We start from the raw sequence: 22,490 nt of genomic DNA on the forward strand, positions 1-22,490 counted from the left end.
GGCAATCTGTAGTAGCAGTCCCTTGTTGAAACGTGGGGGAACAAAACGCTGACAAGCAGCGGATAACATTGACGTCACACGCGCCACCCCCTGCCTTGTTTCACAGAAATTATCATTTCATGAAAGGTGTATAAATACATAGAACCGCGTCGCTAATTATATTAGCACTCTCTCGGTGGTTCGGCAGTGAGTTTATAAGCTACAGGTGGCCAGCATCGGTTACCTGCTCATTTTCACCTGTGTTCGTTCAGTTCAACCGCAACCACGGGGAATTGTGTGGAAATCTGCAAAGTGGCTCTGAAAAGGACCCCTATATTAGGGCCGCGCCCAATGGACAGACACAAAACACCTCCCCTCACTCACTACCACGAGGAAAGGGACTTTCCGCCAGAGAAAAGGGATATATGCAAAAGTGAATTGTATCGAAAAAGACGATGTCAAAATATAATCCCTCCTTCCGACAGCCAGATAAGAGCTCTCGAGGTAAGCTGAAGTTTCTACTTGTTGCTTTGTGGCACTTAAGGGAAGTACTGTTCCCATAAAACATACAAATTGTAAATTTTTTGCACGAAATTGGTGGTTCATCGTTCCTAAACGGCCGTTGCTTAACTGAAGCAGAGAAGAAATATGTATTTGATGGTGATGTAACTGATACGGATATCATAGTTGTGTTTTGGACCTAACGTTTGTAGTATTGTAACGTTTTCATATCGTTTGTAGTTTTCTATATTATCTACTAATCTGGTGTATATTTTGTGTTACTCTGCAGATTATGTGGATCAGTTATGCATGTTCTGTGGGATTTTTAAAAAGTATATTATTTTTAAAATGTTCCAACGGGATATTTATAACAACTTTTACTAGCTAAATATATAGAGAATCTCACCCAAGTGTCTACTGATATCAATTATATCAACACGAGTTGATAAAGTTACAAATATCCGAGGCTTGCCGAGGATATTTTTACCTTTATCAACGAGTGTTGATATAATTGATATCAGTAGACACGAGGGTGAGATTCTATTTATCATCAAAATCATTCTTCATTAGTTTTCAATGACAAATGTACATCTCTCAACACTGTACTACCATTAGACTTGCAGTGCAGCGATGTCATAGCATTGTGACATCATCAAGTTGATGACGCCATAGCATTGTCAGGGCATTGTACAAAATCTACTGTCAAAACGATATCTCCTAGGAGATATCATTTGATCTCACACAAGCGATAACTCCTGTGGAACACAGTTTTGGATGATAAATAATTCTTCTAATCCTTTACCTCACAAGCACAGGCATTTTTAGAAGTGTAAAACCATTGTCTACCACCTTTTGATTTTATTTAGCTATTAACGAGTGCATGCCACAGCATATCCTTAATAAAATGAATAAGAAAATTTTTATTTACATTTTGTCAATTAACATTCTATTTTTATTATTATTTTGTATGTTTTCTACCCAAAAAATATTAACGATTTTCTTTCTCTCAACAGGACAGCCTCCGCAACCTTGACGGCATCAGTAGTCCTTCCGGTATCGGCACCACAACTTCCGTTGTGTTTTCTCTGCGCAACCAGATCGGACATCTAGCGAGCGCCCTCCGCATATTCCAGGTATGCTTTCTTTCTATGGTAGTTTAACCCTTTAAACGTATTCTTTAAAAAAAGCGTTCTTTTGTTTTGATTTTTATATCACTAATCGTAATGACAATTCCCGTAAATGAATGATAAAAAGGCGGATTTGTAATAACTGAAATACGGAGGCCTTGCAGACCTTGTTTGGAAAGACGTGTGGTAAAAAGTCACCTCAGGTCCCGAGTTTATTAATGATCATACTGTCGGTTAGTTTAACCATTAGCATGTACTTGATCATGTCAGTGGTCAATATCCTGTAATTGTAAAGGAAGCAACGATAGTGATGGACCTTTTAAACATATTTAAACATTATTTTCATACAAATGTTTGAAAGCCCTGGCCATTTGTGACCAGAAAGGCCCAAGCCTAAGTCCTCTTCCTATTGCCCCAGCTGTAAAGTCACCATCAATAATATACATTATGATAGATTACCGTCGTCTACACACTCATCTTTTCTGTCGCCAGGAGAACAATATCAATGTGGTGCACATCGAGTCGAGGAAGTCGCGGCGGGCCGACGCTGAGTACGACATCTACGTGGACCTGGAGACCGACACCATCCGCCTGGAGGAACTGGTCAACCGCCTCAAGAGGGAGGTCGCCAACATCACCTTCAACGAGCTCAACATCCCCATGTCGCCCCCACCAAATGCAACTGCACCATGTGAGTGATATAGACATTTAATTAAGTCATCTATCTATTTTTCAGTATTTGAATTGGTGTTTAATTTTTATACCTGACTCTTATTTATTCAACCCTATACTCGCGAAAAAAACACCCTAGGATATTTCAAGTTTAAAAGACTTGAATCAATAGTAAAACAATCTGGGAATCTATATTTGGATTTGATATTAAACAGCATATTGTTTTAAAACATTTGATTTGATTGTATTTACAAGTTTTTATAATGGAACATTAGAGGGACCAGTCTGCAAACTATGCATGTGTTTGAACAAGTGAAAAGAGTAATTACATAGAATAGAAAGGGTAGTGTTTTTCTGCCAAACATTTCTACAAACGGACCGGTTAAGATTGGAATAATTGTCTGGAATGTTCCTGAAACGGTAACATTTCTTTCATGGTGCCCGCGACGATCTTGACAAACTCTCTTGAATATGCACAAACAGTTAGATTTACTTGAATCACCCCGTCTCCCGTATCTCAACACAGTCAGATCGATCGGCCAACACAGCATCGGACATTAGTCGCCTTCTCAACGTCGTATTATTCTGGAGGATTCGTCGGAGATTTTCATCAGCTCATACTATCAGTAGCAGGGTAATTAAGTCTTTGTCTTGGATGACCGCTGCTTTGTTTCAAGTAGAGCCAAGGTTCCAGCCAACTGTTAGGGTTAACTGCAGGGAATATGACTTCATAACATCATGTATCTATAGACAGAGGGTGTTTGGCCTTAGTTGACTGACTTCAGTCTTTTTAGTTGATAGCTTTTAGGACTGACTGACTGAGTTTGGTTTTACGCCGCTTTTAGCAATATTCCGGCAACATCACGGCGGGGGACACCAGAAATGGGCTTCACACATTGTACCCATGTGGGGATTCGAACCCGGGTCTTCGGCGTGACGAGCCAACGCTTTAACCACTAGGCTACCCCACCGCCCCCGCTTTTAGGAATATTCCAGTAATATCACAGCGGAGTACACACATTGTACCCATGTGGGAAATCGAACCCGGGTTTTCGACGTGACTAGGCTAAAACAAACCCCCACCCCACCCCCCCCCCTACCCTGAAAAGTGAAAGGAGTGAACTTTTGAGAGACACGAACATAATGCCGTTGGGCAGCATTACACACATACGCACGCACGCACGCATATAATTGCAATAACCTTGAAAACAACGTTAGGTTTCATCTCACCTGATGTTTCTACGAGTTCGAGATGCCCTGTCTCACGGGCAGTATTTTGGCTGTATCGTCCAACACAATTTGAAGTGAGTACGAGATTCTAGATTGAGTACTTGTTTCTAGAATAACCCGATTTAATAGATGACGATAAGTATCCCTTGGGGTGACGTTAAGGTGTGAAGTATTGAATATGCATGTTCTGGCTGTTACAGGTGACATGGAACAGGTGCCCTGGTTTCCCCGGTCAATCGGAGATCTAGATATGTGCGCGCATCGGGTGCTGATGTACGGGCTGGAGCTTGACGCCGACCACCCGGTAAGCTGTATATACGTCTTTACGTCAATGCGTACTGTTTGCGGACCTCCTTTCATGAGGAGCTCGAAAGCTCCACAAATATATAGAGATCCAGAGGCCAGATTTATTAGGGCTCAAGTTGTGTGAAAGTCTCCAGTTGTGTGAGGTGCTCCCGTTGTGTGAGGCGCTACCGGTGTGTGAGGTGCTCATGGTGTGTGAGGTGCACCAGTTGTGTAAGGTGCTTCACCTGTGTGATGTGCTCCAGTTGTGTAAGGTACCTACGGTGTGTGAGGTGCTCTAGCTCTGTGAGGTGCTCCAGATGTGTTAGGTGCTTCAGATACGTGATGTGCTCCAGATGTGTGAGTTGCTTCAGATGTGTGAGGTGCTCCAGATGTGTGAGCGGGTGCAGATATGTGATGTGCTTTACATGTGTGAGGGGCTCCCGATGTGTGGGGTAATCTGATGTGTGAGGTGCTCCCGGTGTGTTATGTGCTCAAGATGTTTGAAGGGCTCTTTTTGTAGTTGTGTGAGGGGCTCCAGTTTATGTAAGGCTCCAGATGTGTGAGGTGCTCCAGTTAAGTGAGGTGCTTCACATGTGTTAGGTGCTTCAGATGTGTGATGTGGCCCAGATGTGTGAGGTTCTCCAGGTGTGTTAGGTGCTGCATATGTGTGAGATGCTCCAGATGTGTTATGAGCTCAAGATGTGTGAGATGCTCCAGATGTGTTATGAGCTCAAGATGTGTGAGGTGTTCCAGATGTGCGAGGTGCTCCAGATATGTGATGTGCTTCGGATGTGAGGGTGCTCCAGATAGGTGAGGTGCTCCAGATATGTGAGATGCTTCAGATGTGTGAGGTGCTCCAGGTGTGTGAGATGCTCCAGATATGTGATGTGCTTCAGATGTGTGAGGTACTTTCGATATGTGTGGTGCTTCTGATGTGTGATGTGCTCAAGATGTGTGAGGTGCTTTAGATATGTGAGGTGCTTCAGATATATGAGGTGCTCCAGATGTATGAGGTGCTCCAGATGTGTGTTGTGCTCCAGATGTGTGTTGTGCTCCAGATGTGTGAGGTGCTTCAGGTGTGTGAGGTGCTCCAGATGTGTGATGTGCTCCAGATGTGTGTTGTGCTCCAGATGTGTGTTGTGCTCCAGATGTGTGTTGTGCTCCAGATGTGTGCTTCAAATGTGTGAGGTGCTTCAAATGTGTGAGGTGCTCCAGATGTGTTAAAGGTCACATAAACCCTAGGGGGTAAAAATACATAAATCACTAACTGGCATCGTTATAAATGAAAACCCGTCATTAAAACTACTCATTTCGACCTTTAATTGACTTAAATCGACCTTTTTGACAACAGTGCACAATTCTCACCCGCGAACGAAATTTCAACCAATCAGAGCGGCGCGACTCTGTGACGTCATATGAGGAATAGCTTTGAGGGCCGATGCAGAATTCATCTACATTTTAGGGGGTAAATTATCTTGTTTACAGGCTTGTATAAACCTGAAATCGTGACAATTGTTGTGGAAAATGAAAGCTATATGTTCTCACAATCTACTGGCATTTAATTTTGTCTCCTGCTTTGCCTAGTTTCCGAGTTACAACTTGTTTTCATAGACGCTTCTGTCACAATTGATTGGTGTCGTTAGGCCCTATCTGTATAATGACTGATCCAAATTGATCCCATTTCTGTGTTTTTTTACCTCGATATTTAATCATGTCATGTAAAAATCTGTTTGTATTCTCAAAACAGTGTCGGCCCATAAGTTTTCACATGCAATACAGCAATTAATACTCCCTTGTTGTAACCCGTGTTAGGTGGTATAAACCTACACATGTTATTTGTCATCATTCACTTGATGGTCAGTTAATGAATTTATAACAGGTATAATTAGTGGTAACACACTTAGATTACCCGACAAAGGTTCCCATGTGGCATTTCTTGTGTCTGGAGTAAATATTCAACATTATAAACATCGATCAAAGGATTAACCGATAACACGCTGATTGATTAATTACTTTTATCTTACACAGCGGAATTGTCAAAAGGTAGTGTTTATGTATGTAGATTTACTAATCTATACTGAATACACTCTGCCGTGTCGGTGTCTGCGTAAAAACAACGTCCTTCTTTCAAAGGATTAACCGGCAATACATTGATTGATTGCCCATTATTGGCTAACTAAATAACTGTTTTTAATGAAAGGCGGACATTATGCAATTGGTTGCCAGGTGTGCTATCTTGGGTGACCAATGAGACTATACACCAATACCTGAAAAGATTTATCACTTTTTCGTATATTAAACTGTTAAAAGACACATCATTTGGAACAGTTTTGTGGATATTGATGGATACATTCCTCAAACAAGGTAATGGCCTGATATTGTTCCTATAACTTTAATCTGTTTTAATTTTAATATTTGCATTTTGTTTTATTCATTTGTCGTAGCATTCAACAGAATCATTGTTTTCGCCGTGAAGTGTAATGAGACAGACAACATACACTAGATATTACAGTGTGTGTGCGAATTATGATTTACATTGGCAAACTATAAAATGTCTAGATATTACAGTTCTGTTATAAATTCACTATAAGTATCAGCAGATCGTCAGCTTTTTATTTAGTTTCAAAATGCATAAAAGTATGATAATAAACTAATTAGGATTATAAGACCAAATATAAAGACGCACATTGACTAGTATCTACATACTGGTGAGTGGACATTAACCATGTGAATGTAGCAAGAAATTTATCGCGCAGTATTGTGACTTCGACCCCCACCTCGCTTCCGTGGAAGAAATCGTTATGTTATAAGTATACATATTTTACTATAACTAGTAAGTAGTTTTGATTCTTTAACTTCCGTGAAGCGATCTGAACACAAGTAAGATATCGTTTCAGGCTTCCACAACGCTCGCTTCGCACTCACAAACATAACCCATTTAGCACGAACTGCGGGGTCCTGTGGAAATCTGTGCATGGTGACACCATCACCCGACCCCTAGGAGCAACTGACGACAAAGCAACGATTCGGCATGTCGTCGTTCATGTCGAGAAATCATCAAAATGATGAGCGTGCTACACACTTTCTATACAACTAACTGAAAATCGTTCCTCATATGACGTCACTGCAGTGCTCTGGCCACAGAGTTACGTAACCTGTCTGTGGTTTCGTTGGCGGGCGAGAGGGAAGCAGGCGACTTTTTGGCCACTTTTAATCGCTCGGTATTAATTAATCACAAGTTTTTAAAGAATAAATTTGGTGTTCCGCATAAGACTAACCACAAATCTTTCATACGTAATGGTTAAAAGAGTAACAAAAAACAAAGTTTAGTGGTTCTTTAACCAGTCCTGCCATCTGATTGGACAGCCATTTATACTGGTGCTGAGTGATAGCAAAACTAATTGTAATAGTTTGGATATTAGATTTGGACAATTAGATTAAGATTTTTAACAAACCAGGTTGACCTTTTTACAAATTATGGAAGAATAAAATTTCATTAGCTAGAACACCCAGATATATGTAAAGAAACAAAACATAATGTATTGAACATGGTGAACACTCTTAATGTCTGTACATTAGAACTCAAAATTTCTGAAATGTAAAATATCAAAATTAATACAAATATTGGTATAGACGTACATTATAATGAGTTTTATAAATCATGTTAACATGGTAAACAGTGAAAATGACAATGATCGTTTTCTTAATTTTCATGTAAATTCATCTTAAATATCACATGGCACAAGTTTAGTCTGAAGCAACCATGGCCACTTTCGCCAATGTTGTGCCATATTTATAAATTGCTTCCATTAGCCTGCAGGTTTTACCCTGACCCATAATATATAATGGCACCTCACTGTGTCTAGGGAACTTAATTATGTTTTCAAGCACACTGTATTCTTACATTATTCCATATTTTCCAACAGATCATTATTCTTCACAGCATCAAGAGCAAACAGCTACACTCAATAACCCGCCCCTCCCTCTCAGTCTCATATTGGCACCACAGTCATGAGTCACAATGATACAAGCGGAAACAAACATGGGCGATACATTAATGTCCCTTTGCCATTGAAACATACTATTTGACAAGCACTAACTACCATACATTCGTCAACCACACGTCAGACCAACCATGGCAAAGAAACAACAGTTTTGTAGCACAAACTTTCTGATGCCATAGATGGGTCATTGACTTGACAAGACGAGGTCATTGTACCCCAGGCATTTTAAAAATGCAAAGGTGTACCGTATATTTCTGACGCGCCATAACTTACTTCAACTTGAACAGCAATGTGCAAAACGTCCGTGTGCAGTCGTATCATGCACAACGCACATTTCCGTTGCAAGAACTCATGAAGTAAACACAGGCGGTCTCAGCATCGAAATAATTTTGTTATGGCAGGTGCTCTAAGGGAGCATAAGACTAACCACAAATCTTTCATATGTAATGGTTAAAAGAGTAACAAAAAACAAAGTTTAGTGGTTCAGTTGTGTGAGGTGCTCTAGTTGTGTGATTGACTTCATATGTGTGATGTGCTCCGGTTGTGTGATGTGCTTCAGATGTCGGAGCTGCTCCAGAAGTGTGATGACCTCCTCATGTGTGATGTGTTTCAGATGTGTGAGGTGCTCCAAATGTGTGAGGTGCTTCAGATGTGTGAGGTGCTCCAGATGTGTGAGGTGCTCCAGGTGTGTGAGATGCTCCAGATATGTGAGATGCTTCAGATGTGTGAGGTGCTCCAGGTGTGTGAGATGCTCCAGATATGTGAGATGTTTCAGATGTGTGAGGTACTTTAGATATGTGTGGTGCGTCTGATGTGTGATGTGCTCAAGATGTGTGAGGTGCTTTAGATATGTGAGGTGCTTCAGATATATGAGGTGCTCCAGATGTATGAGGTGCTCCAGATGTGTGTTGTGCTCCAGATGTGTGTTGTGCTCCAGATGTGTGAGGTGCTCCAGATGTATGAGGTGCTCCAGATGTGTTAAGGGCTCCAGTTGTGTGAAAGGCTCCCAGTGTATGTAAGGCTCCAGAACTCCAATTTCAAGAGGGTCTCTGAGGTACTGGCTGTCCCGTTCCCACAAAACAGCGACATCTATCTCTACAGCTCTGTCTTCAGCTCTGGAACTGTCTTGTTTCAATGCATATTTACCGAGATAAGACGTCAGGCATTCATATCTTATCTGAAATGGTAGCTTCACGTGACGTCATACATCACGCTCTCATTTCACAGGGATTCAAAGATGAAGTGTATCGGAAGAGAAGAATCCTTTTCGCCGAACTCGCGATGCAATACAGCCAGTAAGTAGAAATCAATACTAAGACTCAAATCTCCACATTACTCTCAACGAGATAAAACAATGTAAAGAAACTTTTTGTCACAAGCGAGTTCCATCTAACGCCGAAACGAATGCCTCCTCACAATTGTTATAGAACACTTATGTAGCTCGGTTTGATGTCCTCTCTGTTGAATGACGTGCTAGTCAGTCAGCGCAGCGTTTTGTCATCACAGCAGTGACAAGAGCCTTTTTCAAAGGCCATGCTTGACGGGAACACCATGAATACCACCGTATAGTCACACTTAGCGTGGTGCTTCCAGTGGACGACCACGTCGCTGTGGATTGTAGGGAAATGTTAACATGACTTCGAATATAATTGTCCTTTTGATCCCCTTGTCATCTACTACAAAAACTTCTTGTTCAAGAAAGAAGATCGAAAAGATGGATCTGTTACCATTGTGATGAGGTCAAACTCTGACACCACACATGGCGCCGGGATGGGTCGTCACAATCAATGGCGGGACAGACGACTCATTAAAAGCAATGAATATGTATGACAGACATCATGGAGAGATTAGGTGGACTTTTGTGCAGGAAATGCTGCCCAAATTGGTGAAAGTGTTATGTAACATTTATCGACGTTGTTTATCTGTAATTAACACTGGTTAGGCTCGGCTTCAGACGTGACATTGTGGGAGAAGGTCACGTGTTTTAACACGTAACCAGAGGGCGCTGTGAAGCACTGATCTGCGTGAGCTGGAGATGTTTATTCAAAGTTTCCGGGTCGCAGAAAGTGTCGAGACGATGATTAGAATCTGCAAAGTGTTAATAACTTTGTCGGTGTTAGACCGCAACCATTTGCAGCTGCATGTCAGTCAATGGCCGCCAATATCCCAATGTGTTCATGTCGCGCTGCCTTCTTCAGATTAATTTTGTCTGGTTGTGAGCCCAGGCTACGATTACGTGAACTGTAATATGCAAAACAAAGACTCGGTGTTGTGTGGGTAATCTTTAACTGCTTGGTGGAATTATAAAATTGAATTAAACTGACTTAACGAACGAAGTATGGGATTTATGGGATTAAAAGTCGTAATGTTATTATGACTTTAATGCTCTTATAACGCGCTGTGTTTCATTAAATAATATACTCAAATGCAAAAGTGATTGACTTGAAGTTAAATATGTGAATTAACAACTGCTATTTGTATGATGAGACTGTTTACTATTGCAAGAGAATCATTCCACAAGATGATAGCAAATGGCACATTTCAAACTTTTCCGGCGGACACATGCTAATGAGGTCAAAGTGAGAGAATGGTCAAATGGAATTCACACAGTCCTTAACGTGTATGGCCACCATACACGTTATGTCCATTGATGCATGCTTGACACCTGCGCCTCATAGAGCCAATCAAACGTCGCAAGAGGTCTTGTGGAATGGCATTCCTTATCTGTGGAGAACACTGGCGAGCTTCCAGAAGCGTGACTAGGGGATTTGGCCAACGTCTCAATCTCCTCTCCATTTCGTCCCAGACGTGTCCGATAGGGGACAGATCTGGGGATTTAGTGGGTCAGGGAAGGAAGTTAACATGGTGCTGCGCCAAGAACTGCTGAACCACCCTGGCGACATGAAGTTTGGCGTTGTCGTACTGAAAATCATTCCTGGACCATTCTGCTGGAGAAACGGTATGACGACTGGATTAACAATTTCGACTCTGTACCCCTGAGACCCATAAATGTCCTTGGATGACAAGCAAAGGTGTACGTCCAGCACTCGTTATCCCACCCCAAACAATCACTCAACCGCCGCCAATACGGTCGGCCTTAAGGACACAGTTCCTAACATAACGCTCGGTAAATTCGGGTTCGGCCATCAGCAAGAGGAATCTGGACTCGTCAGTGAAGAGAACATGTCTCCACTCACGTGCTTTCCACCGCAGATGTTGTCTGCACCACTAGACGTTGGTGACGTAATGTCAAAATTTGTCGTCTGACAGAACGTCTAGCACGTATACCGTGTGGAGCCAGACGCTGGCGAATGGTCCTAGGCGATATCCCGTTGACACCTTGAACTGTTCGGGCTGTCAGTGTGGCTGGTTGGAATCTTTGGAGCAGATGGGTGGTTCGAATCCAACGATCGTTACGTGGCGTGGATACAGGTGGACGGCCACTTCAGGGACGGCCTGCAACGACGGCGTTGTGTTGATAACGTCTCCACAAGCGGCATATGGTGTTCCTGTGCATGCTAAGCTGCTGTGCAACGTTGCGCTGTGGTGTTCCGGTTTCATGCGTTCCAATGAAATACAGAAATGCATGCAGATTCTTCCAAAATCTAATCAATGATTTGGGTGGCAATGATTCGAAGTTTAGAGCCACACTTTTTAAAGAGCACGTTTTATGCCTTCTTAAAAGCACAAAAGCGCATGCAAAACAAAAACTACCGACAGGGACCTGTTTGGGTTATGGATTAAGTGTGTTATAAACAATATTAAAATGCGTTATAATATTTTTTTCATTTATATAAACAAATGTGTTGGTCACACTTACTTTTGCCTTTGAGTAAATTACACATTAGTTACTCCGTCTAATTTAAATATTCATTAAAATGTTTTATCTTTTATTGTTAATGTTGTATGTAGAACGTCGTGTTCAAGGACACATACATTCAAACAATGAAATTAAACTACAATCTTTAAAATACATAAAACATAGCCCTGAGAGTAACAGAACTGCACTTGGTAACCTCAATCTTAAAGAAAATATCAGATAACAAAACGTGTGATACCTAACTTTGTTTTCTTGTCCAGTGGCAATCCGATTCCAAGAGTGGACTATACAGAAGAGGAAATCCAGACATGGTCAGTTGAAGTTGTCTCTGCTGTTGTTTAACCCCATTAATCCGGACTTCGTTTATCCGTTTACCCTCCAAAGAGTTACAGTCAACCCGTGAAGATCCGGGTTAGAATTGATCTTCAGTAACCCATGCTTGTCGAAAGGGCGACTAACGGTGTCGGGTGGTCAGGCTTGCTGACATGGTTGACACATGTCATTGCATCCCAGTTGCGTAGATCGATGCTCATGTTGATGATCCCTGGATTGTCTGGTCCAGACTCGAATATTTACAGACCGCCGCCATATAGCTGGGATATTGCTGAGTGCGGCGTAAAACAACAAACCATCCAACCAACTTACAGTCCAAACACATTGAAACACTAACTGTCCCAATGATGATAATCTGTATACAGGTTATTGGGAGGGTTCAGTGTATGATAGAGTTATGTTTTGCCGTATTAGAAACCTGCGACATTTGTCTTCCCATAGTTAATCGGTACTGAATAAGGAAGCATATGAATTACAAGCAGGGCTGAAAGCCTTTATTGCTCAAAATGAATTAAATGTGCACCGTGTCCTAAATGAACCCTATTTGATTTCACTGTTTTAGTGACTCGAGTATGATGATGCATTTATACAGCGCCCCTGATTGTGCTCCTATCGGCCGTAAAACCCTGAGTATAAAATGTTATGTAAAAGCATTCATTTAACATGATACACGGCCGTGGCAATCCTTTATGAATGTACAAAAACGTACAGCTCTTCCGTAATCCATTGCTACATTTGAGCGACCTCACTCAAATATATGATTCATATATGTATGTAATTTTCCATAAGACTCCCAATGTGTGATACGTTATAGCCTGCCTCCATAAATATGTGGCAGTTTTGCTATCAATGTGCAGAAAGGCATGACAAGTTATAGAGATCCATCAATTATGGATTATGTTTGATAGACGCCCTCCAAAAATATATGGCATATTATAGAGACCCTCCAAAAATATATGGCATATTATAGAGACCCTCCAAAATATATGGCATATCATAGAGACCCTCCAAAAATATATGGCATATTATATAGACCCTCCAAAAATATATGACATATGATAGAGACCCTCCAAAAATATATGGCATATTATAGAGACCCTCCAAAAATATATGACATATAGACCCTCCAAAAATATAGAGACCCTTCAAAATATATGACATATATATAGACCCTCCAAAAATATAGATCATAGAGACCCTCCAAAAATATATGACATATTATATAGACCCTCCAAAAATATATGACATATGATAGAGACCCTCCAAAAATATATGGCACATTATAGAGACCCTCCAAAAATATATGACATATTATAGAGACCCTCCAAAAATATATGGCATATTATAGAGACCCTCTAAAAAATATATGGCATATTATAGAGACCCTCCAAAAATATATGGCATATTATAGAGACCTTCCAAAAATATATGACATATGATAGAGACCCTCCAAATTGAATGTCATATAATATAGGCCCTACAAGGACCCTGTAGGAATTTGATTTAAGCCTATTTTCATTCATTGAGTGTATATGTATTGTGAACAAGCCGTTGCTGCGTACATGAAAACCTCCCCCCATACAACGTATCATAAAATACGGAGCGTCAGGTCAGAACACATGTGTATATAGTAGTTTCCAACTGCACATCAACACAGGACAAAGGGGAATACGTATAATGTGGGGTTTTCTCTTATCAAAATATATCGAATTTGACCGTAAATGAGATAAAGCTGTGGAAAGAATGTAGGATGTCTATATTTGTTTTAATGGCGACGTATTTGCTGCCAGAAATAACTGTATCTAATGTAAAACTTTAGAGAATATTATGTTATTGCGGATTCCTGTAAAATTTGGACAAATAAAGAAAACCATGAAAGCAATCTTCATATTGATGACTAGAGACGCATCGTTCAGAGACACATCGTTCAGATGTCTGTCACTACAGCAGAGTCGCATGGCTTGTTCCATCCACTGATCAAAGGCGGACGCAAAGTAACATATATTTTGGCGTTGATCATATTGACTGTCTTATTTAGATTGAAAAATACCTTTTGGCCCAAACTGAAATTTGAAATAAGTCCCTATTAAGCGTAAAGGCAACCAGGCGAATGTTACTGTCTGATCCATCCTTTCTATCATTGATGTATATCATAAACAACAGGGGACCCAGGAATGCCCCCTGGAGCACCCAGGCGGGAACAAATCTTTCCAATTTAATGATACCTTGGATTAAACTTTACCAAATGCATTATTCAGAAAATACAGCTTACATTTCTTTACCCTGGTCCATGGCATGGGGATATAATCCTACAAGAACCTAAGTTGATTAGCTGTGGAATCCCTATTGTAAGTTTGAAAGTAAGAAGTTACCTTTAAAATAGTTGAATACATATTTGAAACTATATTTTGTCTAAACAACAAGTAAGGGCAACGGGTCTATAGTTTGAGCATTCATGCAAACTTCCTTTTTGTGAATGGGAATAGCTGTCGCTTCTTTCCAGATGCTGGGACACACTTTATGTTTTAATGATAACTTTAACAATTTTTTTCGAGTTTGTGGTCAGTTTGTGAAGTTTATTACTTATACCACCCGGACCAGATGTTTAATGTCCACAGACAAGAGGATATCAATAACACCATTACCACAGGCAGATACTTCGCCATGAGGGTTTTCGGAATTTGGAAAATTATCGTTTATTTCCATGTTAGGCTGTGTTACGGTAGCCTGATCAGCAATGTCTTTGATTAAACGCCTTACAAATGTATGCCAAAATGTACCCCTTCCGTCTTCGCCAAGAAAAAAGGAAAGAAAAAGAAAGGAATGCCTACTCCAAAATACATCCCACAGACACGTACTATGTTTGCACCCCCACCCCTTGATGAATGACACATCTGAGTGACGCCACCGTCTCTCCCACCCAGGGGCACCGTGTTTTCTGAGCTGATGAAGCTGTACCCAACCCACGCCTGCCGGGAGTACCTCAGCAACATCCCCCTTCTCGTGGAGCATTGTGGGTACAGGGAGGACAACGTCCCGCAACTCGCAGATGTGTCCAGGTTTCTCAAAGGTAAGGGGAGACAGCTTGCCTTAGTTTGGACATTTTAGTCATTGTTTACTGTACAGCAATATACTGACAACGGTAAACATATTTACGACACGTAACTGGTATTAAATAAACAATCAATCCTAGTTAACTTTGGCAAAATGTATCATAATTCAACACAGGGATAATATCCCTCCTCTGATTCCAGGACTTTGGAATGAGGGTCTGGTTAGGTCAGTCGTCATCACATTTATCGCTACTATACGATGTTTAACTTAATGGCCACCAGATTAACCAAACGTTATGTTGTGAGACGTTTTTGGAATTTTCATGAACTAGGCTGAACACTGTGTTTGATAGACATTTAGAAGTTTGAATTATATGAATACATGATATTATCCTATATTATCTTTTTCTATATAAAATATATCTTTTTAATATAAAAAGTGTCACGGGACAAGTTGATGTCCCATGATGTATTGATAGACTGAAAGTGGAGGTAAAGTTATGTCATGGCATATGTTCCGTCCGTTGTTAACCTCGACATTGTCGACATCAGCTCTGAAGCTACAACTGCTCGGCCCATGACGACCAAACTGAGTCTGTGTCATGGCAGCCAGTGAGTGACTGAGACTCGGAACAGATACCACACGTTGTAGACACGTAATCCATAGTTGTGGGAACCGGCAAATGCGACAGTTCTGGATGACGCGTTACAAGCCAACCTGGAACATGTATATTCTTGGTATCATCAATGTGTCATCCAAGGGTGATACCCATTTGTGACTTCGGGGCGTAATGAGGTTGCATGAAACCATCCTTGTCGAGAGCCTGTAGGCTGATTTTGTCGCCGACAGCATGGATCGTTGTTCATGCTGTCAATCACTACTTATCTGACCCAGTTTCTATTACTCGTGGGCCGTCGTGATAAATTTGACAATGACGGTGATGTAAAATAATATTCACTTGTGATGAATGTAACACTGACTGTGACGTAAAATAATATTCACTCACAGTCATGACAGTGCTTAGTTTCGTTCTAACAGAAACGTCCACATTAATGGCTGGGCAATGACATCGTACTTTTTACGATTGCTCGACCTCTTTATCAACCCTCCTGCCCCCACTGCAACGCTACCCAGTGAAATTCTGTTATCATTTTACTCGTTCTGTCCTTGCAATCATCTCGAGATTGGACAATGGTGTACATGACCAATCCCGTTGATGTCAGTCAGTATACATAACCAGAAACCCCAGCGCCGACAGGAGAGGGTAGGGGTTAAAATAGGGGGAGTCCAATGTTTCCTTAACGTGCGTGGGACGCCGAGAACACTTGGATCACAGGCATTGATTTCTGTCTTATCGGAGACTTCATCAATTCATGAAAATTCATGCAGACAATGGTTAACTATCAGAATATTCCTGTCTCCATCTTGAAGAGATGGTGTCAGAAACGGATTCCCTGTCATAGGGAAGAAATACACTTACATCAGCAGAATAATTGCATTTGTGATTTGGAAAATATTATTTCTCAGAAAATGGGATTCACTGTTATTGAACTGATGTATTTTTAGTTCTGGAGTTTAACATCAATGGATCATTTTGGTTCCAGCGACGAAATCTGTTGTAAAAAGGGGTCACAATGTTTTTACAGAATTGTATTTAACGATTACTGCATTGGAGTATCTTGGTCAATTCTGCACCCAGTTCCTCATCTCAATGTCATGCATTGGCTATATGTCACCCGGCTGGGCAGCAACTTTAAGACCAAAACCTTAAAAGGCTAAAAGTTTTAGATTAAGCGAGTAGGGTTAAGCACCGAATCGGAGAGTATTTTAAATTACTTATACGAAGGTGTGTCAGCTGTACTTGGGATCAAGCCGTGCAGGTATTGTATGTTTGTTCTAACCCATGAACGCTTAAACCAGGACTCACAATCATCGCCAATCTGGGATTCGAACCCAAGAAAATATGTTAGATGCACGCCAAAGGAACGTATCCATGCAAAGTGAATTTGACTACACTTAATATAACCATTAGCTTTCAATCAGCACTTAGTGTAAACCTTTTGTTCAGTCAGCGTTTCTATGGCAGTAGCACCGAGTACGATACAGTTTGCGAAAAAAATAATACAAAAACTGACTGGCACACGAAAGACAGCCCTACACATCGTTTTTTAAAAATGAAACGTATGTTTTCATGTTTATTTAAGCTGGCGGCGACAAGACTTACCTTTCCCATTCCTTTTCGCCTTATCTCGTCGTTTGATTGGTTGATACAATGTTAATGGCAATCAAGGGCGGGTAATTCGCGAATCTATTCCTCTCTTTTTGTCGGTTTACCTCAATGCTAGCCTGGAGGTTCAGGAAGATACAAGTGTGTCGCCGTTTATGTTACCTATATAAATGATGTGTTGTACTAAACCAGAGTGATGAGATGATGTTGTGAACTGTTACAGCGCGGACTGGCTTCCAGCTTCGACCAGTGGCTGGATATCTCTCGTCACGTGACTTCCTGGCTGGTCTGGCGTTCCGTGTCTTCCACTGCACCCAGTATATCCGCCATAGTTCCGACCCCTTCTACACCCCAGAGCCGTACGTTCACATAAACCATGTTTGGCGTACTGTTCATCATTTATTTCAGTAATAAGGCCTCAGGACAACGTACATATTACATGCAAATATTTACAATTGGTGCTGCATTTCCTAAATTTTACATAAGATATGACGATCGTAGACTGACAGCGTCAGTATGACTGCTTGGCATACTGGCTCAGATAGGTTATAGTTAAAATGTTTTATATGAAAACCAGTTTGTTGTTTTCAAGACGTTTATGTTCTTGAGCATAGTTACATTTCATAATTTGTTTGAAATGGTTTTTCCTAATACAATATATATATCAGAAATACGCTTATACTCCAAACCCTGCAAGCGTCGAAAAGGCAAGAGTCTTACTCATCTAAATTCAATTTTGTTGAGAGTAAAAGAGATTGCAAATTATGGTCTATGAGAACTATTTGACAGTTATTGTTACCTGGCGCCATTAGACCTGTTTCCTTGTCCCCCACAGCGACTGCTGCCACGAGCTGATGGGCCACATGCCCTTGCTAGCTGACCCCAGCTTCGCCCAGTTCTCCCAGGAGATCGGACTCGCCTCCCTGGGGGCCTCAGATGAAGAGGTGTCCAAACTAGCAACAGTGAGTACAACCCCGCCCCTTTCCGTCCATTTCTGTACACACAAAGTGCCTTGCTTTCACCGTAAATAGCCGATCGTGTTCCGGTAGTACAGAGTTGTGACGAGTGTTTCTGTAAGTTACGGAAAGGCGAGGGTTGTGACGAATGTGTCTGTAAGTTACGGAAAGGCAAGAGTTGTGACGGATGTGTCTGTAAATTACAGAAAGGCGAGAGTTGTTGCGAAATCCTAGAGTTACGGAAAGGCGAGAGTTGTGACGAATGTCTCCGTAAGTTATGGAAAGGCGAGAGTTGTGGCGAATGTGTCTGTAAGTTACGGAAAGGCGAGAGTTGTGACGGATGTGTCTGTATGTTACAGAAAGGCGAGAGTTGTGACGAATGTGTCTGTAAGTTACGGAAAGGCTCAAGTTGTGGCGAATGTGTCTGTAAGTTACAGGAAGACTAGAGTTGTGGCGAATGTGTCTGTAAGTTACGGAAAGGCGAGAGTTGTGGCGAATGTGTCTGTAAGTTACGGAAAGGCGAGAGTTGTGGCGAATGTGTCTGTAAGTTACGGAAAGGCGAGAGTTGTGGCGAATGTGTCTGTAAGTTACAGAAAGACTAGAGTTGTGGCGAATGTGTCTGTAAAGTTACGGAATGTGTCTTTTAAGTTACTCAAGTTGTGGCGAATGTGTCTTTAAGTTACGGAAAGGCTCAAGTTGTGGCGAATGTGTCTTTAAGTTACGGAAAGGCTCAAGTTGTGGCGAATGTGTCTTTAAGTTACAGAAAGACTAGAGTTGTGGCGAATGTGTCTGTAAGTTACAGAAAGACGAGAGTTGTGGCGAATGTGTCTTTAAGTTACGGAAAGGCGAGAGTTGTGGCGAATGTGTCTTTAAGTTACGGAAAGGCGAGAGTTGTGGCGTAAGTGTCTTTAAGTTACGGAAAGGCGAGAGTTGTCGCGAATGTGTCTGTAAGTTACGGAAAGGCGAGAGTTGTGGCGAATGTGTCTGTAAGTTACAGAAAGACTAGAGTTGTGGCGAATGTGTCTGTAAGTTACGGAAAGGCGAGAGTTGTGGCGAATGTGTCTTTAAGTTACGGAAAGGCTCAAGTTGTGGCGAATGTGTCTGTAAGTTACAGAAAGACTAGAGTTGTGGCGAATGTGTCTGTAAGTTACGGAAAGACTAGAGTTGTGGCGAATGTGTCTGTAAGTTACGGAAAGGCGAGAGTTGTGGCGAATGTGTCTTTAAGTTACGGAAAGGCGAGAGTTGTGGCGAATGTGTCTTTAAGTTACGGAAAGGCGAGAGTTGTGGCGAATGTGTCTGTAAGTTACGGAAAGGCGAGAGTTGTGGCGAATGTGTCTGTTAAGTTACAGAAAGACTAGAGTTGTGGCGAATGTGTAAGTTACAGAAAGACTAGAGTTGTAAGTTACAGAAAGACTAGAGTTGTGGCGAATGTGTCTGTAAGTTACAGAAAGACTAGAGTTGTGGCGAATGTGTCTGTAAGTTACAGAAAGACTAGAGTTGTGGCGAATGTGTCTGCAAGGTACGGGAAGGCGAGAGTTGTGGCGAATGTGTCTGTAAGTTACGGAAAGACTAGAGTTGTGGCGAATGTGTCTGTAAGTTACGGAAAGGCGAGAGTTGTGGCGAATGTGTCTTTAAGTTACGGAAAGGCGAGAGTTGTGGCGAATGTGTCTTTAAGTTACGGAAAGGCGAGAGTTGTGGCGAATGTGTCTGTAAGTTACGGAAAGGCGAGAGTTGTGGCGAATGTGTCTGTAAGTTACAGAAAGACTAGAGTTGTGGCGAATGTGTCTTTAAGTTACAGAAAGACTAGAGTTGTGGCGAATGTGTCTGTAAGTTACAGAAAGACTAGAGTTGTGGCGAATGTGTCTGTAAGTTACAGAAAGACTAGAGTTGTGGCGAATGTGTCTGCAAGGTACGGGAAGGCGAGAGTTGTGACGAGTTAGATCAGAATTATTTTAAGATGTCAGATCAACCAGTGAATTCAGAGGTCAAACAAAACAGGAAAACCTCTATGCAAGGAAACCCACAATTTGCCTCTGTTGTTGACAGTGCTACTTCTTCACTATCGAGTTCGGTCTATGCAAACAGGACGGCGAGCTGAGGGCATACGGGGCTGGACTATTGTCATCTATAGGCGAACTGAGGGTAAGCTTTCTTTGGCATTGTAGGACTGTTGGCGTCAAACTGTGACACATCAGCTCCTGACATTTCGCTTTACGATTCCCTTGACTGTGAGTTTCGTGTGATGTTGTTCCAACCTAAAAAGATAAAAACTTGATGGGCCCAGACAGAGTGTGTTTTTTCCCCTATCTATTTGTGGTTAAAGAAAATTGAGCGTCAGAATCCAGTGCTGAAAGATAATGTGGACGTCAGTTTACGACAATGATATTCTCTAAACGTTCGTGAATTTTTAAACACGGGTTGGAGTTACCTCCCTTAGCCCTGTCTTGGTCTGCTGAACTCGGGTTGGTCTGATGATCCCAAATCTGACATGACTGGCTTCACGTGTGGCCTGCTCCCAAGATTCAGCTGGCATGGAAATGCTGCAACACTGTTCAAGTAGAATATCGTAGCATGAACTTCGTCTGTTTTCTGCAGCACGCGCTGACCGAAAAGGCGGAGAAGATCGCCTTCGAGCCTGTGCGGACCAGCACCCAGGAATGTCTCATCACCACCTTCCAAGACGTCTACTTCTTCACCGACAGCTTCGAGGAGGCCAAGGAGAGGATGAGGTTTGTCCAGTTGCCATGGAAACGCATTGCACAACAGGGCCTATGTATTCATTTAGTCATACAATTTGCACATAAGAGTCGATATTAATTAGACAAACTAACAAACTTAGAAACGATCTCAACAAATCCGCTTTTATCCGTCGATGAGAGGACACCGGCGCCGTATTTAGATAAATGTTTAGATAAAAGACCGTGTTATCCTATTGCGTCAAAGGACCTGCCCCCGAATACGTCTCGAGAGTGGACGGGATTTTCAACCATTGTCAATGTTTACAGGCAGTTCGCTAGCACCATCAAGAGGCCCTTCGCCGTGCGTTACAACCCATACACACACAGCGTCGACGTCCTCAACAGCACTCGCTGCATCGCAACCGTAGTGAGCGAGTTGAAAGGAGACCTGTGCATCGTCAGCGACGCCCTCCGACGTCTCCAGATATTGGAGAAGCTGAAACAGGAGGAAGAGAGGAAGGAGACAGAGATCTAAGCACTGGAAGAGGAACGAGGTGGACATGGGTGTATAAACTTGGGTGGTGATAGGGGGGGGGGGGGAAATGGCTGTTTTTGGTTATTTTATTATACAGGGAGAGGAATAGTAGCTGATGAGGATTGAAGTGTGGACATTATGAGAGGAAGTAAACATTTACAAGTGATGTTTTAGCGTTTCGAAATATGTTCTAGACCAGAACAGGGCTGATGCTACCTGATGGTTATAATGATGGTTAGGCAGTGGGAACTGAAGCATGAATTTTTGTTGATACTTTTTGAGACGAGTACGTGGATTAACTAGTGCTTTTTACGAGCGCTTCCGGCTGATGCTAAGTTCTCACTCGTAGCTGCTTCTACATGATGGTTAATGGCGAGTTTGTACTTAGTGAAGATACACAATGGGGCGGGATGTGCACTTAAGTGGTGTTATCCAACAGCATAAAGGAATTTATTTTAGTATAATGTCGGGTTGGTTGTGTAGGAGATCGGATAATGTATACTTTAGAAATGGGTTGTTGGGTGGAATAGAATAGTGTTGTAGTGTTATGGGTTGTTTATATTTATTTATCGGCAGGTTGGGTGGCTTTTTATATACGTGGTTTTGCTAATGTGAAACAAATAGGTTGGGTGTCTTATAATTACGTTTCCGCCTATTTTGCAAGACAACGATATCAGTCGCATCAGGCTCTTATATACCCCGTGAGCTAACCTCCGAAAGGTCACGACGAAGTGTTATGATTGGCTACGCAACAGTAAACAACTTCACTGCGGCACTGCGCCCCCTCCGCTTCCGCTCCTAACATGGCTGACGGCGAAGGGATACGACAGATACCCAGCTTCATTACATGACCGACGAAGGAAATTCCAATAAGTAGAATAAATGACTACAAGATAACGACGTCAATACAGTACTTGCAAAATAGGCGGAAACGTAATTGTAAGCCACCCAACCTATGTGTTTACATTAGCAAAACCACGTATATAAAAAGCCACCCAACCTGCCGATAAATAAATATAAACCCATAACACTATAACACTATTCTATTCCACCCAACAACCCATTTCTAAAGTACACATTATCCGATCT

General features: G+C 41.8%; 1 protein-coding gene across 1 annotated transcript; it reads left to right on the top strand.

The window, feature by feature from the left end:
• Nucleotides 1–231: 231 nt before the first annotated feature.
• On the top strand, nt 232–22,021 carry LOC124255210 (tryptophan 5-hydroxylase 1-like). The gene is made up of 12 exons (XM_046689047.1): nt 232–483; nt 1,494–1,613; nt 2,100–2,298; nt 3,710–3,813; nt 9,026–9,093; nt 11,879–11,929; nt 14,876–15,021; nt 17,456–17,591; nt 18,068–18,194; nt 20,235–20,330; nt 20,784–20,917; nt 21,194–22,021. Exons 1-12 carry the CDS (start codon nt 331–333, stop codon nt 21,399–21,401), a joined length of 1,542 nt encoding a protein of 513 aa, XP_046545003.1. The 5' UTR covers nt 232–330; the 3' UTR covers nt 21,402–22,021.
• Nucleotides 22,022–22,490: the final 469 nt, after the last annotated feature.

The sequence above is a fragment of the Haliotis rubra genome, unplaced genomic scaffold (assembly GCF_003918875.1).
Source record: "Haliotis rubra isolate DU_JTF1 unplaced genomic scaffold, ASM391887v1 Scf598, whole genome shotgun sequence".
Classification (NCBI taxonomy): domain Eukaryota; kingdom Metazoa; phylum Mollusca; class Gastropoda; order Lepetellida; family Haliotidae; genus Haliotis; species Haliotis rubra.